The 17,927-nt window shown below is 22.2% G+C and overlaps 1 protein-coding gene across 1 annotated transcript; it reads left to right on the top strand.

The window, feature by feature from the left end:
* Positions 1-7,725: 7,725 nt before the first annotated feature.
* Positions 7,726-17,714, top strand: LOC117173736 (putative sodium-coupled neutral amino acid transporter 7). The gene is made up of 3 exons (XM_033362377.1): positions 7,726-7,748; positions 8,161-8,410; positions 16,897-17,714. The coding sequence occupies exons 1-3, from the start codon at positions 7,726-7,728 to the stop codon at positions 17,554-17,556; spliced, it is 933 nt and encodes a 310-aa protein (XP_033218268.1). The 3' UTR covers positions 17,557-17,714.
* The last annotated feature ends 213 nt before the right edge of the window (positions 17,715-17,927 follow it).

The following is a 17,927-nucleotide window of genomic DNA, read 5'->3' on the forward strand; positions in this document are numbered from 1 at the left end:
ATATTATTATATTATTTTATTTTTGTTAAAAATTAAACTATTTCCTAGAAAATTTCGTCTTTGTTTGACATTCCTATTTTGGTTTGCAAAATCAATTTAAATCTTTTTTCGATGAAAATTTAACACTTTTTTTTGAAAATTTGTCTTTTTGATTTAACAATATTGTTAAAAAGTCACATTTTTTATTACAAATTCGAATGTTTAGCAGAAAAATAACTTATTGTTTATAATTATTATTTAGAGGTTGAAAAGTGGACTGACATATTCTTGGAATAAAAATTTAACTATTTTTTAAGGTTTTTTTTTAATTCGTCTGTTTTAAAATAATTTCATCTTTCTTGAAATAAAATGCAACTCTTATAGAAAGTTTTTATTTTTGATTTTAAAAATGAATCTGATTTAGCAGAAATTACATATTTCTTGGATAAAAATTCAACTATTTGGTTTACTTTTCCTTTAAGTTTAATATTTTCGTGTTAAAAAAAGAACAAATATCTTTTTAAAAAGTAGTTTTTTATTAAAAATTCATCTGTTTTTTTACACATTTTATATTTCTTGGATAAAATAAAAAAATGCAACTATTTGTTAGAGAATTCAACCATTTTATTAAAAATTAATCCTTTTTGGTTGAAAAAAATTCGTCTTTTGGGATTGAGAATTCAATATTTTTTGTAGTAACTTATTTTTTTTTGTTAAAAAATTCATATTTTTATCTTGAAAAGTTAACTGGAATCTTTTTCGGATGAAAATTCAACTATTTTCTCTTTTCTTTTTAAAATTAAAATTCTCTTTTTAGAGAAATTTAATCTTTTTTTGGATGGAAATGCAACTATTTCTTAGAGAATTCAAGAATTTTGTTAAAAAATCATGCTTTTTGGCCAAAAAGTCGTATTTTTGGATTTAAAATTCCATTTTTTTGTGTAAACTTATTTCTTGTTTAAAAATTCGAAATTTGATCATAAAAACTCAATTGAAATCTTTTTTAACAGGAAATTCTACTATTTTTTTCTAATTTATCATTCTAATTTAAAAATTCATCTGTTTTGGTGGAAATATCATTTTTTGTTATTAAATGCAAATTTTTGGTTAAAAAATTGTTCGTCTTTGCTTCAGTATTAAAATATTTTGTTTTTAAAAATTTTGAAAATTTACCTGTTTAGTGTAAAGGCGTTTTTTTATTTAAAACTAATTTTTTAACCAATAATTTAACTTTTCCATTTTTTAAGATTGATCTTTTTTAGTTGGAAATTCTTCTTTTTCGGTTAAAAAAAGTAACTTTCTTGGTTTGAAATTTCATTTTTGTTGGTTAAAAAGTGTTTAATTTTCGTGGAAAATTAATTTTTTACTGAAAAGTCATATTTTTGTTTGAAAAATCAATTTTTGTTGAGAAAATTTGGATTTGTTGAAAATTCGTCTTTTTGGTATTAATATTCTTTTTTGTCTAAGTTGCATATTTTTTTATTAAAATGTAAACTATGACACTTTTTTAGTTAAAAATTGATCTTTTCTAGTTGAAAATGCAATTGTTTGGATGGAAAATTTTCTTTTTTCATTCAAAATTCTACTATTTGAATGAAATTTTTTCTTTTTCAATTGAAAGTTAAACTATTTGTTTAAAAATTTTTTGTACTTTGTGAAAAATCAGTTTTTTTTTAATTCATGGAATTAATTTTTCTCCTTGTTTCAAAATTTATATTTTCGCTTGAAAATTTATGTGTTTTATTAACTGAAAATTTTACATTTCCATTTTTGGTTGAAAATTTTTTGAAAATATTTTCTTATTTAAAATTCAATAATTTGGATGCAAATTTTCAGTTTTTAATTGAAAAATCAACAATTTTTTCGAAAATGTATGTACTTTGTACAAAATTTGTCTTTTTTTTAAAGAAAATCAATTTCTTCAACTGAAAATTCGAATTTCCATTTTTAGTTGAAAATTGATCTTTTTTTATTTAAAATTGATCATTTTTTATTTAAAATTCAATAATTTGGATGAAAATTGATCTTTTTACATTTGAAAAATTCAACTATTTCTTTGAGTATCCGCATATTTTGTTAAAAATGTTGTTTTTTTTTTAGAAAATCATCTTTTTCTTGTTTGTACATTCTTTTTTCGGTTATAAATTCAAGTATTCCATTTAAATATTTATTATTTTAGTTGAAAAATCATCTTTTAGGTTGAAAATAAAATCACTTGGTTGAAATTTACACTCTTTTGTTAATAACAATTTATTTTTGGTTGAAGCTATATCGTTTTATTTAAAAATTCATTTCTTTTGTTGAAAAATGAGCTGTTTCATTGAAAACTTGTTTTTACGTGTATGTTTTTTTGTTAAAAATTGATCGTTTGTAGTTCAAAATTCCACAATTTAGTGGAACATTTTTTATTTTTTATTGAAAATTCATCTGCTTCATTAAAAATCCAAATTTTTTTTTTGAAAAATATATTTTTTTGTACAAAAACAATCATTTTCTCTGTTTTTTTTAATGTTTTTATTTTTTAAAAGTATTTCAAACAAGAAATATTTCTAAATTGTAATAAATTTTTTTTACATTATTCGTTGAGAATTCTTCTTTTTTTAATTAAAAATTCAACAATTTGGTTAAAATATCGATTTCTTTTCGGTAGAAAATTAATCTTTTTATTCGAAAATTAATCTTCTTGTTTAAAAATTCAAGTATTCCAGTAAGATATTTATCATTTTAGTTGAAAATTCATCTTTTAGGTTAAAAATAAAATTATTAGGTTGAAAGTTAAACTCTTTTTTTTTAAATAATTTTTTTTTTTGGTTGATGATTTGTCATTTAAATTGAAAATTGGTTTCATTGGTTGAAAAATAAGCTATTTGATTCGAAACTTATTTTTTCTTTGGATGTTTTTTGTTCGAAATTTTTGTTTTCAACTTAAAATGTAACTATTATTCGAGTTAAATATTCCATAATGACGATTAAAAATTATTTTCTTTGATTGAAAATTTATTTTTCGAATAAAAATTTAATTATTCAATTTTTTGTTTGAAAAATTATCTTTCTTAGTAGAAAATTCGTCTTTTTTGGTAGAAATTAATCTTCTTGGTTGAAAATCAATTTTTTTGGTAACAAAAATTTAATTATTCTATATGAAGGTTCATCATTTCCGTTGATAATTCATCTTTCTGGTTTAAATTTCAACTATCCCAGTTAAATATTCACAATTTTTTTTTAAATTCTACACTTTCTTTGAAAATGTAACTTTTTTTAAAGTTAGTTTTTTGTTGTTGAAAGTAATTTTTTAACTGAAAATTTCACTCATTTTAATTGAAAATTCCGTAATTCTAGTTCACAATTTATCTGTTTTAATAAAAATTAATTTTTTTTGTTTGAAAATTTAATTTTCCTTCAATTTTTAAGTTGATGATTCATTGTTTTAGTTGAAAACTCTTATGTTTAGCTTAAAATTAATTTTTTTACTAGAAATCTTAATATTCTATTTTCGGTTGAAAATTATTATTTTTTAAATTAAAATTGCAACTATATGTTTGAAAATTTGTATTCTTTATTTAAAAGTTCAACCATTTCGTTAAAAATTTATGTATTTTGTTTTAAAAAATCCATTTTTTGAAAATCCTATCTTTGAAAGTTAATCTTCGTGTTCAAAAATTATTTTTTTCAACTAAATATTCATGTATTCCAGTTAAATATTTATCATTTTATTTGGAAATTCTTTGTTTTTTGGGTTCGAAACAAAATCATTTGGTTTAAACTTAATTTTTCGTTTAAGATTCATCGTTGTAATTAAAAATTCATTTATTTGGTTAAAATATGATATTTGGATGAAAATTTGTCTTTTTTAATTAAAAATTCCTCTTTTTATATAAAATTCTTGTATTATGTTGACAAATTGTATTTTTTGTGGAATTCTTTTGAGAGCGTGCTTGTTTTTACATTGTAACATTTTTTATTGCAAAATTGTTTTTGTTTTTTGTCTGAAATTAATTTTTTTAACGGAAAATTTAAATATTCTATTTTTTATTGAAAATTGATCATTTTTAGTAAATAATCTAAGTTTTTTATAGAAAATTCTTTTTTTTTTGCTTGAAAAATTAAATAGCTTGTTTTTCATTTTTTCTCTATCCTGACTGAAAAATCTTCCTTGGGTGAAATTCAACTTTTTTTATGAAAAATTTAAATCTTTTTTTGGTTGAAACCTAAATTTTTTGGTAAACAATTAATTTTTTTGGTTGAAGATTTATCATTTTAATAAAGAATTCATCTCTTTGGTTGAAAACTGAGCTATTTTATTGAAAATTCATTTTTTCTTTGGGTGAAAATGAATGTTTTTACTGAAAATTTAACGATTCCAGTGGAAATTTTAACTGTTTTGTTGAAAATTACTTCTTTTTTTTATGTAGAAAATATAACTATTCGACTTGCACATTTAATTATTTTATTTAAAATTCATCTCTTTGGCTAAATATTAATTTTTTAAATAAAAATTTAATCATTTAATTTTTGATAGAGAAATTATGATTTCTAGTAGAAAATTCATCTTTTTTTATTTGAAATTAATTTTATTAGTTAGAAATTCAAATATTATAATTATATAATTAATTTTATCAACTGAAAATTTAACTATTCAATTTTAATTTGACAATTTATCTTTTTACGTTGAAAATTTATTCAACAATTTCGTTGAAAATTCATGTTTCTTTTTGAAAAACCAAATTTTTTCTAAAAAATTGATGTTTATTTTATAAAATTAATCTTTAAGTTTGATAACTAATATTTTTGTTTAAAAATTCATCTTTTTGGTGGACAACTAAACTATTTTGATAAAAATTATAATAGTTCTTTAAAAATTCATGCCTTTTGTTGAAAACTAGTCTATTTTGGCACAAAATTCATCATTTTATTTGAAAATTAATCTCCTTGTTTCAAAATTTATATTTTCGCTTGAAAATTTATGTGTTTTATTAAAAAATCATGTTTTTTGATAAAACATTATTCTTTTTGTTTCAAAATTAATATCTTTATTTAAAAATTAATCTGTTTGGTTAAAAATTCAAATATGTTTCTTAAATATTCATAATTTCAGTTTGGATTTCGTTTTTAGTACAAAATTAAAAATATGACTTTTAAATTAATATTTTTGGTTGAAAACTGAACTATGTTGATACAAATTATAAAATATCCTTGAAAATTAATATTTTTAGTTGAAAGTTGTTTTTTTTTGTAGGAATTTAAAAATCTCGCTTAAAAATTAGTTTTTTATTTTTGAAAGTTCATGTATTTTATTGATAAATCGTATTTTTTGGTAGAAAATTAACCTTCTTGTTTGAAATCTCATTTTTCTAGTTGAAAAATAATCTTTTTATTTGAAAACTTAACTATTTTGTTAAAAATTTAATCATTTCTTTACAAATTTATGTATTTTGTTGATAGTTCTTCGGTTTTTGTGAAAAATTTATCTTTTTGGTTAAAAGTTGAACTATTCTAGTTCACGATTAATTAATTTAGTTGAAAAGTCGTCGGTTTGTTTAAAAATTAATTTTATTATTAATTATTTAAATAATTTCATTAAATTTTAAAATTAATCATTTTTTTAATGAAAAAATAATCATTCATTTTTGAACATTCATATTTTTTATTAAAAATTTAAGTATTCCAGTTGAATATCATCATTTTTGTTACAGTTACTTTTTTTTAGTACAAAATGAAGTATTTTGCTTAAAAATTCCTCTTTTTGGCTGAAAACTGAACTATTTTGTTGAAAAATCGTCTTTTTTGTTAAGAGATTAATCATTTTGTTTTGAAAATTATTCTTTTGTTTCAAATTTCATCTTTTTGGTTGAAAATTTAAGTATTCCAGTTAAATATTCATAATTTTTATTGAAATTTCGTTGTTTTTTGTATTTTTTTTGTAGCAAATTAAGCATTTTGCTGGAAAATTAGTTTTTTTATATTTGAAAATTCATGCATTTTGTTGATAAATCGTATTTTTTGGTAGAAAATTAATCTTCTTCTTTGAAATCTAATTTTTCTTGTTGAAAATTAATATTTTTATTTGAAAACGTAACTATTTTGTGAAAAATTTATCTTTTTAGTTGAAAATTGAACTATTCTAGTTAAAGAGTCATGATTTTAGTTGAAAATTCATCAGTTTGATTAAAGATTAATTTTATTATTAATAATTTAATTTATAAATTTCTAATTTTTTTGTTTAAAAACAAATAATTCATGTTTTGAAAATTCATCTTTTTGATTTAAAATTTAAGTATTCCAGTTGAATATCATCATTTTTGTTCTGTTCATCATTTTCATCTTTTTGTTTGAAATTCGAAGTATTCCAGTTAAATATTCATAAATTCTGTTGAATTTTTTTTGCTAACATTAGTAGAAAATAGAGAATATTCCTTAAAAATTCAACTTTTTGGTTGAAAGTTGAATTATTTTGTTTTAAAATCGTCTTTCTTGTTTGAGGATTAATCTTTTTGTTTGATAATTCGTTACTTGCTTGAAAATTAAAGTATTTTAGTTACATTTTCATAATTTTTATTGAAATTTCGTTGTGTTCTTTTTTTTGTATGAAATTAATAATTTTGCTGGAAAATTGGTTTTTTATATTTAAAAATTCATTTATTTTCTTTGGTAGAAAATTAATCTTCTTGTTTGAAATCTCATTTTTCTTGTTGAAAATTTATTTTTTTAGTAGAAAACTGAACAATTTTGAAAAAAATTTAATCATTTCGTTAAAAATTCATGCATTATGTTGACAGTTCGTCTGTTTTTGTAGAAAATTAATATTTTGTTCGAAAATTTATCTTTTTGGTTGAAAGTTGAACTATTCTAGTTCAAGATTCGTGAGTTTCTTTGAAAATTCTTTTTGACTGAAAATTTATGTATTTCAGTTGAATATCATCATTTTTCTTGCAATTTCGTTGTTTTTTTTAGTACAAAATTAAGAATTTTGCTTAAAAGTTCAACTTTTTGGTTGAAAACTAAATTATTTTGTTTGAAAATCGTCTTTCTTGTTTGAGAATTAATCTTTTTGTTTGAAAATTGATCTTCTTGTTTGATAATTCATCGCTTGCTTCAAAATGAAAATATTTTAGCTAAATATTCATAATTTTTATTGAAATTTCGTTGTTTTGGTAGGAAAATAAGAATTTTTCTGGAAATTAGTTTTCTATATTTGAAAATTCATGTATTTTGTTGATAAATCGTATTTTTTGTCAGAAAATTAATCAGTTTGTTTGTAAATTTATCATTTTGTTTAAAAAATATATTTTTCTGGAAAATTACTTTTTTTTAGTTCAAAATAAAACTAGGTATCTGGTGGAAAATTGAGATTTTTTAGTTCGAAATTCAAATATTTGGTTGCAAATTGGTCTTTTTAGTTGAAAATTTAACTGAATTTTGTTGAAAAATCGTATTTTTTGGTATAAAATTAATCTTTTTGTTTGAAATATAATTTTGTTATTAAAAAATTCATCTTTTCAGTTCAAAATTAAGGTATACCGGTTAAATATTCATCATTTCAGTCGAAAATTCATCTTTTTGGATGAAAGTTCAAGCATTTGGTTAAAAATTAATTTATTTTGTTCAAAATGCAATACTTTACTTGAAAAGATTGAAAATTGAAGCGGTTTAAATTGAGTTTAAAAATACTTCCCAGATTAATTTTATTTAAATATGCACTGAATTTTAAGTATAAGAAAAGAATTTTTTTTATTTTAATTCAAATTCATGGACTTTAGGGACTTCCAGGTGTAAAACACCTGGAATTTTCGGAAACATTTTTTCCTTTAATTTTCGTAAACACCCTTGTTATTGTTAATTTGAATTCTTTTTAAATTTATTAAAATTTTGGTAAGATATTGGAAATCCTTGAAATCTTTGTGAAATGTTTTAAGTAGTTTCAAATCATTGAAATATTTGTGAAAAATTTTTGCTACTCATTTTAAACCATTGAAATATTAAAAATCTTTGTAACTCGCGTAAGTTTTTACATATTTCGAGCCCATTCTATAAAAAAATTGGGAAACATGGAAAAAACATGAAATTTTCGGAAACATTTTTTCCTTTAATTTTCGTAGACACCCTTGTTATTGTTAATTTATTATTTAATATTAATTTTAAATATTAATTGATATTTACTATTTTAAAATTATTTAATTACAGGTATTTATCGAGACCATTTATAACAACTCTAACTGCAACTCTTTTTATTTTGCCACTCTCATTTTTTAAGAGACTCGACGTTCTGAGTTATGCAAGTTCGATTGGCTGTCTCACTATTATTTATGTCGTTTGGCTGATTGTTTATGAAAGTTTTGGTGAAACTGGATTGAGTAAAAAACCAATTCACATTTGGCCCGAGAATTTGACCGAGCCACTTCAAATTATTCCCATAATTTGTTTCGCATATCAGGTAAGAAAATCCAATATATCTATTTTACGATAATCAATGTTTAAATAAATATCGAGGGTTTCATTATTTTTCGGAAATCTTTTAAATATTTCTGAAAAATTTGGATTTTTTTTTAATCTTTGTGAAATATTTTCAAATGTTTGAAATTGATTTGGAAATGTCTTTTCACAATAAAAAATATGTATTTAATCTTTGTGAAACTTTTTCAAAATCTGCAAAATATTTGAAATATTTGAAATCTTTGGAAAATCATTTACATCTTTCGAATTGTTTGAAATCATTGTGAATAATTCTGAATTTTTTAAAAATCAATTTGGAAATTTGTACAATTTTGAAATATATGTGAAACTTTTTTAAAACCTTCGAAATCTTGGACATTTATTTGAAATATTAATATTGAAAACAGTTTCATTATGCATTTTTAAATAGTTTGTTTTTAATCAGGATTTAATACAAAATATTTTAAGCTAAATAAACGAATTTAAGAAAAAAATTGAATTTTTAACATACAAAGGTGAATTTTCAACAACATTTTTGTTTTAAATCAAACAGAGTGGAATTAAGAAATACGATTTTCCACTAAATAGTTAAATACTGAACCAAAACAGATTAATTTTTAATCAAACCTTTGCATTTTTAACCAAAAAATATGAAATTTGTATAAAAAAGACGGATTATTAAACTAAAAAGACAAATTTTGAAGAAAAATATTAAATTTCAACAAAAAATTTCTTTTTCTACCGAAATATTAAAAATTTCTACCAAAGAGACAAATCTTCAACTAATAAACTGAATTGGTTAACAAAATAGTTCAACTTTCTACCAAACAGTTACATTATTAACTAAGATGACCAAAATAGACTATTTTTTCAACACAATATATTAATTATCTAGAACATTTTTAAATTTTCAATCAAGAAGCTTAATTTTATACAAAAATACACTAATATTTCGACAAAATACAACAATTTTCAATCAAATTATTACATTTTCAACTAAAGACTATCAGTTTCCAACAAAAAATAGAATAGTTAACTTTTTATTCAAGAAGATTAATTTTCAATGGTATTTTAATAAATTTTAAACCATATTATTGAATTTTCAACTAGAAATAGTCCATTTTAAACCAATAACGCAACAGTTAAATTTTTGTTTAAAACAAGTAATTTTCAAATTAAAAAAAATGCAACAAAATAGTTAAATATTCAATGAAATAGTAGAGTTTTCAATCAAAAGCGATGAATTCTAAACCAAAATAAATATTTAATCTTTCCCTTATAAATATTTACACTTAAAATATTATAAATGCTTATTTGAAACAGAAAAATAAAAGAATTTTCCCTGTTCTTCAACACGACATTTTAAAATTACCGAATTGGAAAATTAACAAATAATAAAATTCCCGAAAAAATAGCAAATTATAAAATTTCCGAATTTAAACAATTAAAATTTGTGTATAAACATTATTTATTTAAATTAAATATACGACAGTCAAATATTTTCATTAAAAAAATATATTATTAATGTTTAAAGTTTCTCAAATTATTTTTGGAATTTAATATAAAATTAATCGAAAAAAATATAATTCTGGATGGAATTAAAAAAAATGATTTAAAACAATAATTTTAGAAATATTGAACATTAAAAATAATTTTTTATTAAAATACTTGACAGGGTGTGCAGGTCAAGAAATCAAGTTTTTCCACATCTCCTTTTTTTTTGCCTATTTTCGGCTGAGAATTTTTTTTTCACTGAAAACGTAACTCATTTTTTGGTTGAAAATTGATCAGAATTTTTGTAAAACCTTGATATTTCTATGAAATCTTTTTACAAAATTGTAAAATCTTTGACATTTTTGTGACAAATTTTGAAATATTTGTAAAATCTTTCTTTATTTTTTGTTTATGAAAACTTTTGTGTTCGTTTGAAATTTTTTGGAATTTTTCCTGTTCATTTGAAATCATTAAAATATTGAAAATCTTTTGAAATCTATCAAAATTTTGGTAAAATCTCTGAAATCCTTGATATCTTTTTGAAATGTTTTAAAATATTTTGGAATTTGTGAAATCTTTAAACATTTAGGTAAAGTCTTTGAAATCCTTGAAATCTTTGTGAAGTGTTTTGAAATCTACATGAAACCTTTCCAATCTCTTGTATTCTATTGTATTCTATTGAAATAATTAAAATATTTGAAATCTTTTTAAATTTTGGTGACATCTTTGAAATACTTGATGTCTTTTTGAAATATTTAAAAATTAGTTGTAATCTTGATGAAATCTTGAAATATTTGTGAAATATTTAAATATTTGAAATCTTTTTAAATTTTTGCAAAATTTTGGAAATCTTTGAAATCTTTGAGAGATGTTTTTAAATATTATGAAATATTTGTGAAATATTTCTTTGACCTTTGTTTGTAAAACCTGTTGTATTCATTTGAAATCGTTGAATTATTTTGAAATCTCAAATTTATTGAAATCTTTGGAAATTGCAAATTTATTGAAATCTTTTGAAATTGTTTAAAATTTTGGTTAAATTTTTGTAAAATATTATGAAATTTTTTAAGCAAATTTAAAATCTTTTAAATCTGGTGTATTGTACCCTTTTTGAACTTCTTATAAAATTATTTAAATGTCTGTGAAATCTTTTGAAGTGATTTCAAAATATTTGAAATCTTTTTAAATTTATTAAAATTTTGGTAAAATATTGGAAATCATTGAAATCCTTATGAAATGTTTTAAGTAGTTTGAAATCTTTGAAATTTTTGTGAAAAATTTTTCTTACTCATTTTAAACCATTGAACTATTAAAAATGTTTGTGAAATCTTTTGAAATCTTTTTAAATTTTCGTAAAATCTTTGAAATACTTAAAATCTTTGTGAAATTTTTGGAAATATTTTTAAATATTTATGAAAACTTTGAAATATTTTGTATTCATTTGAAAGTATTAAAATATTTGAAATTTTTGTGAAATGTTTAAAAATATTTTGAAATCTTTGTAATGTTAATTTAATCTTTGTTTGTGAAATCTGTTGTATTTATTTCAAACCATTAAAATCTTTTTAAATCTCAAATTTATTGAAACTTTTTGAAATTGTTTAAAATTTCGGTCAAATCTTTGTAAAATATTTTGAAATCTTCTAAGCGAATTTGAAATCTTTTAAATCCGGTGTACTGTACCCTTTTTGATCTTTTTATAAAATCATTGAAATATTTGAAACCTTTTGAAATTTATTAAGATTTATTTAGGTAATATATTAAAAATCTTTGAAATCTTTGTGAAATGTTTGGAAATATTTGGTAATTGTAATGAAATCTTTGTCAAATCTTTTTAAATTTTGGTAAAATGTTTGAAATCCCTGAAATCTTTGTGACATGTTTTAAAATCCATATGAAATCTTTAAAATATTTGTGAAGCATTTCATTAACCTTTGTTTGTGAAATCTATTGTATTCATTTGAAACCATTGAAATCTATTGAAATCTCAAATTTATTGAAATCTTTGAATTTGAAATCTTTATGAAAATTTGATGAAATCTTTGAAATATTTGTGAAATCTTTTGTACTCATTCGAAATCATTGAAATATTAAAACTCTGTGTGGAAACTTTTGAAATGTATTAAAATTTATAAAATCTTTGAAATCCTTGAAATCTTTGTGAAATGATTGGAAATATTTGAAATATTTGAAATATTTGTGAAATCTTTTTATTTATTTAAAATAATTTAAATATTTGGAATCTTTGAAATCTTTTGTATTCATTAGAAATCATTAACATATCTGGAATTTTGGTGAAATCTTTTAAAATTTTGGTAAAATCTCTGAAATCCTTGAAATCTTTGTGAAATGTTTTGAAATCTCGATGAAATCTTTGAAATATTTGTGAAAGCATTTTTCCTATGCATTTTAAATCATTAAAATATTTTAAATCCTTGTGAAATTTTTTTAAATTTTGGCAAAATTTTTGAAATCCTGGAAATCTTTGTGAAATGTTTGGAAATATTTTAAAATCCTTATGAAATCTTTGAAATATTTGGGAAGCATTTCATTAACCTTTGTTTGTGAAATCTGTTGTATTCATTTGAAACCATTGAAATCTATTGAAATCTCAAATTTATTGAAATCTTTGAATTTGAAATCTTTATGAAAATTTGATGAAATCTTTGAAATATTTGTCAAATCTTTTGTACTCATTCGAAATCATTGAAATATTAAAACTCTTTGTGGAAACTTTAGAAATGTATTAAAATTTTGCTTAAATTTTTGAAATCCTTGAAATCTTTGTGAAATGTTCTGAAATATTGGTGAAAACATTTTTTCTATTCATTTTAAATCATTAAAATATTGAAAATGTATGTGAAATATTTTTAAAATTTCATAAAATCTTTGAAATCTCTGTGAAATGATTGGAAATATTTGAAATATTTGTGAAATCTTTTTATTTATTGAAAATAATTGAAATCTTTGTGAAATGTTTGGAAATATTTTGTAATCTTAATGAAATCTTTGAAAAATTTGTGAAATCTTTTGTATTCATTTGAAATCATTAACATATTTGACATTTTTTAAAAATCTTTTAAAATTTTGGTAAAATCTCTGAAATCCTTGAAATCTTTGTGAAATCTTTTGAAATCTGGATAAAATCTTTAAATATTTTAAATCTTTGTGAAATATTTTTAAATTTTGGCAAAATCTTTGAAATCCTTTAAATCTTTGTGAAATGTTTGGAAATATTTTTAAATCCTTATGAAATCTTTCTAAAATCTTTGAAATCCTTTAAAATGTGAAAACCTTTGTTTGTGAAATCTGTGACATGTTTTCAAATCTTCCAAACAAATTTTTAACCCTTTGCAATTTTTTAAAATGTTTTGAAAGCTTTTTAATCAGGTGTACTATGCCCTTTTTGAAATTTGTACAAAATAATTGAAATATTTGTGAAATCTTTTGAAATCTATTAAATTTTGGTAAAATCCTTGAAATTCTTGAAACCTTTGTGAAATCTTTTGAAATCTGTTAAAATTTTGGTAAAATCTTGGAAATTCTTAAAATCTTTGTGAAATGTTTTAAGTATTTTAAAATCTTTAAAATATTTGTAAAATCTTTTTATTCATTTAAAAAAATTAAAAAATTTGAAATCTTTTAACATTTTGGTAAAATCTTTGAAATATTTGTTCATCTTTTCTATTCATTTGAAATCATTAAAATATTTGAAATCTTTTTAAAATTTGGTGAAGTCTTTGAAATTCTTGAAGTCTTAGTGAAATGTTTTTTTAACATTTGTTTGTGAAATCTGTTGTAATCATTTGAAATCATTCAAACCTTTTGAAAACTCAAATTAATAGAAACCTTTTGAAATTTTTGAAATATTTGAAAAAATCAAAATATTCTGAAATCCTTAAGAACTCTTTGAAATAATTGTGAAATATTTTGTCTTCATTTAAAATCGTTAAAATATTTGAAATCTTTCTGAAATATTTTAAAATTTTCTAAAACATTTTAAATCGTTTAAAATCTTCGAAGTGTTTCCTTACAAATTCTTGGAAATTCTTTGAAAGTTTCTAAATCTTTGTGAAATCTTGTCTACACGCCTCTTTCAAATCGGTTTGAAATGTTTAAAATCCTTTTAAATATTATAAACCTTTGAAATATTTTTAAATATTTTGAAATCGTTAGAATTATTTCCTAACCTTTTGAAATCTGGTGTATACTCAAAAACCGAGTGGTAAACTCCACGACAACTGTTTTAAAAGCAAAACAAAAATTCAAATTCAAGTTTCTCTTGATAAATTCAAGAAGATTTCTAGATTTTCAAGGTTTACAAAAAATCAAAGGAGAAATCCGGGGTTTCACGGTCGCTGGATACCAGCCCCCTGCCTCGACCGTGTATGTGTATGTAGTAGTAGTTTTCTTACGATCCGGAGTGGAAATGTCGGTCAAACTAATCCAACAGGTGGCGCTACAAAAAGTAGGTCTGTCTTTTTCATTGAATTGCATTAAGAAAAAGCAAAAATAGTTAAAAACTTGATGCTGTTTGCAAATAAACAAAAAAGAATATATGAAAAAACAAGAGTTACTATTACTAATTATTTCAAAAAAGAAAAAGTCATGAAAATATGTAGTTTAATATGAATAAAATTTAATTTTGAGATACATTTTGAAAGCAGTTCGAACTTCATATTTCTTTGATTTATTTTGCTGATATTATTGATTTTAATATTTGTTCTAGTTAAACAAAATTATTTATTGTTGAAATTATTAATGTAGCTAATGAAAAAATTAATAATATTTAAGTACGAACAAAGACTTATTACCGGTGAAATTTTATTTTGCTAAACGTGCTTCCCATTAATGTAGGAATGACATTTAATAACAAAAATAATTTAAAAGTTTATAATAACCACTGTGATAAACAATTTTTGTGGCAAAATATTAGAATTTGAGATTTTTCAAATGATAATTTCCTTCAATGGCCAGAACGACTTCAGGTATTCCTTACAATAATAAATATTTAATAATATTTGATCAAATATAACAATTTAAATTTTTGTAAACAAATTTGATACATACATTTTAAATGTTGGCCCTTTCGCATAGACAATTTTTTTACACTGAAAATGTTTTAAGCTATTGGACGAATGACTACTAGTCACAAAAATATTAGAAAAGTTAACAATAACCACTTTTATTAACAATTCTTGTGACAAGATATTTAAACTTAAGTTTTTATCAAATTTAAAATTTCTTTGATGGCCAAGTCGGTGGGTTATTGTCAAAAGATTTTGTATTGAGTGAATCTTAGCACGCAGTGTTATGATTCATTTCCAATCTATTACGATTAAAAACCCGAATTTTTCCAAGTCAAACTGCCAACATTGGGAAATTTTTTATGTAAATTGTTTATAAACGTGTAAGTTGTTATATTCCACTAAATATGATCAAAGATACATTTTTAGGAATATCCGTAGTCATTGTAGCGATTAAAGAAAATAAAAATTTTGATAAAACCTTACGTTTGAATATTTTGCAACAATTTAAATTGTTATATTTTATCAAATATCATTCAATATTTATTGTTTTAAGGAATACCTGAAGTCTTTCTGGCGCTTGGAGGAAATAATAATTTTTTAAATCTCAAATACTAATATTTTGCCACATGAATGGTTTATAACAATAGTTATTATAAGCTTTTAAATTATTTTTGTTATTAAATGTCATTCCTATATTAATGCGAAGCACTTTTAGCAAAACAAGAATTTTACCAATAAGACTATTTTTTAATTTGTTTATCAAATTTGTTTGCAACAAGTAAATGGAATGATAAATTATGACAATATATAATGACAATATATAGCTTTCCTGATCAGTTATTAAAGCGTAACAAATTGTTATGTACAAAATTTCAGTTTTTCCATACTTTGAGTAGAAAAATTATTAATAAACAAATAGAGAAGACAAAAGTTCGGAGCGTCCAGCTGAACGAAAAAAGTGAATTTAAATATATAAACTAAATATATACATTATATTGAATAATATTAAATCCATTTTCTTATTTAACATTCATGTCATTGACTTTTTACCAAATGATTTCCTCAAACACTTTAATTACAAATACCACTACTTTTTAAAGATATTTCCTTCAAAACATGAAATTGTTAAGATTTTAAAGATAGAAAGATTCTTTACATTGCAACTTAAGTTGTAGTATTACACATTCTAATTATTATAATATTTATATTGGATATAAGTAATATATTTTTTATTAATTCTTCTGATCATATATATGTTTTAAATATTCTTGTCATTGAGGTCTTAAATATTATTAATTTTTTCATTAGCTACATTAATAATTTTAACAACAAATATTTTTTTTAACTTTAACAAATAATAAAATCAATAATATGAGCAAAGTAAATCACAAAAATATAAAGTTCGAACTGCTTTCAAAATGTGTCTCAAAATTAAATTTTATTTATATTAAACTACATATTTTCATGACTTTTTGTTTTTTTAAATAGTTAGTAATAGTTAGACTTACCTTTTCATCTATTTTTTTTTTTTTTTTTGGTTTAATTCCAAACAGCATCAAGTTTTTAATTATTTTTGCTTTTTCTCAATGCAATTCAATGAAAAAGACAGACCTACATTTTGCAGCGCCATCTGTTTTATTAATTTAACCGACAATTCCCCTCCGGATCGTAAGAAAACAGAAAAGTGGGGGCGATACATGGGGCTGCTGGATACCCTCTTTCATTACTGTATGTTTAATACACGAATAAGATTGATAAAAGAAATGTTAATTGTTTCAATCTGGGAATTCTCAATATTCTTTTCTTTATAATTCAGTAATTTTCCGCCAGGGATTTTCAAATTCGGTAATATTATAAACTTTCAGGAATTTTATTGTTCCGGAATTTAAATATATATATTTCTAATATAAATATTTACATTTAATCGCAGAAAAATTACTCTTATTTTTGTATCCTATTTCAGAGTCACATGACTGCAATTCCAACATACGCCTGCATGAAAGACCGCCAACTCAGCAAATTCACCTTTTGCGCAATAATCAGCATGCTCATCTGCTTCCTGGCTTATTCAATCGTCGGAATTTTCGGCTACATGAGTTTCGGCATCGGGAAAGTCCCGAGCGATATTTTGCAAGGCTACGGCGACAAAAGTGCGACCCTGACAATCGCAATCATCGCCCTGGTCATAAAAAATTTCACAACTTATCCCATAGTTTTGTACTGTGGCCGGGACGCATTTATGGGACTTTTCGGATGGGACATCGACTACCATGTCGTGAAACGAGTCACTCTGACCATCATTTGGTTCGTCTTGTCGCTCGTTATTGCAATTTTGGTTCCGGACATCTCTCCCGTGATCAATTTGATGGGAGCGCTCTCAGCGGCTTTTATTTTTCTCTTCCCGGGGATTTGTTTACTGCAGAGCACTCTGCAAAAGGATCCTCGACTTTTATTGAACAAGAATCGATTCCTCGTTTTTCTCGCTATTTCCATCGCCACTCTCGGTGCCTTTGTTTGTGGAATTATTTTCGTCGAAGCGATTCAGGATTTGAAGAGAGATTCTCTGGCGAAACCACTTGTTAAGGGTCTCAGAATTTCCTTGGGGAAGAGTCTGTGCGTTTGAAATCCGGAAACTTTTTTTGTTTTCATTTAGGAGAATATAATAGATCTGGCAATTTTCAAAGACTGATTGTAAATATTTTACTTTTAACACTTTTTTTTTATTGTAGAGAATAGTATTTTTTACTGAGGTGATGTTAATCAAAAATAAAGTATTTTGACGTAATTGTATTTTTTTTTTACAAAATTTCTATTCATTTTTTAGGAATCGTGAACTGATCATTTGATGATGCCATTTTCAAAAACTTAAAGTAAGTATAACAATAGGGTAAACTAGGAGATTTTTCATGAAAAAAGACGCTAAATAATTTTAAATCAAATAAATGTAGTTGCTTATATTAAATTCAAATCGAAACAAAGTAATTAATTTTTCAA

Source organism: Belonocnema kinseyi, chromosome 5 (genome assembly GCF_010883055.1).
Source record: "Belonocnema kinseyi isolate 2016_QV_RU_SX_M_011 chromosome 5, B_treatae_v1, whole genome shotgun sequence".
NCBI lineage: Eukaryota > Metazoa > Arthropoda > Insecta > Hymenoptera > Cynipidae > Belonocnema > Belonocnema kinseyi.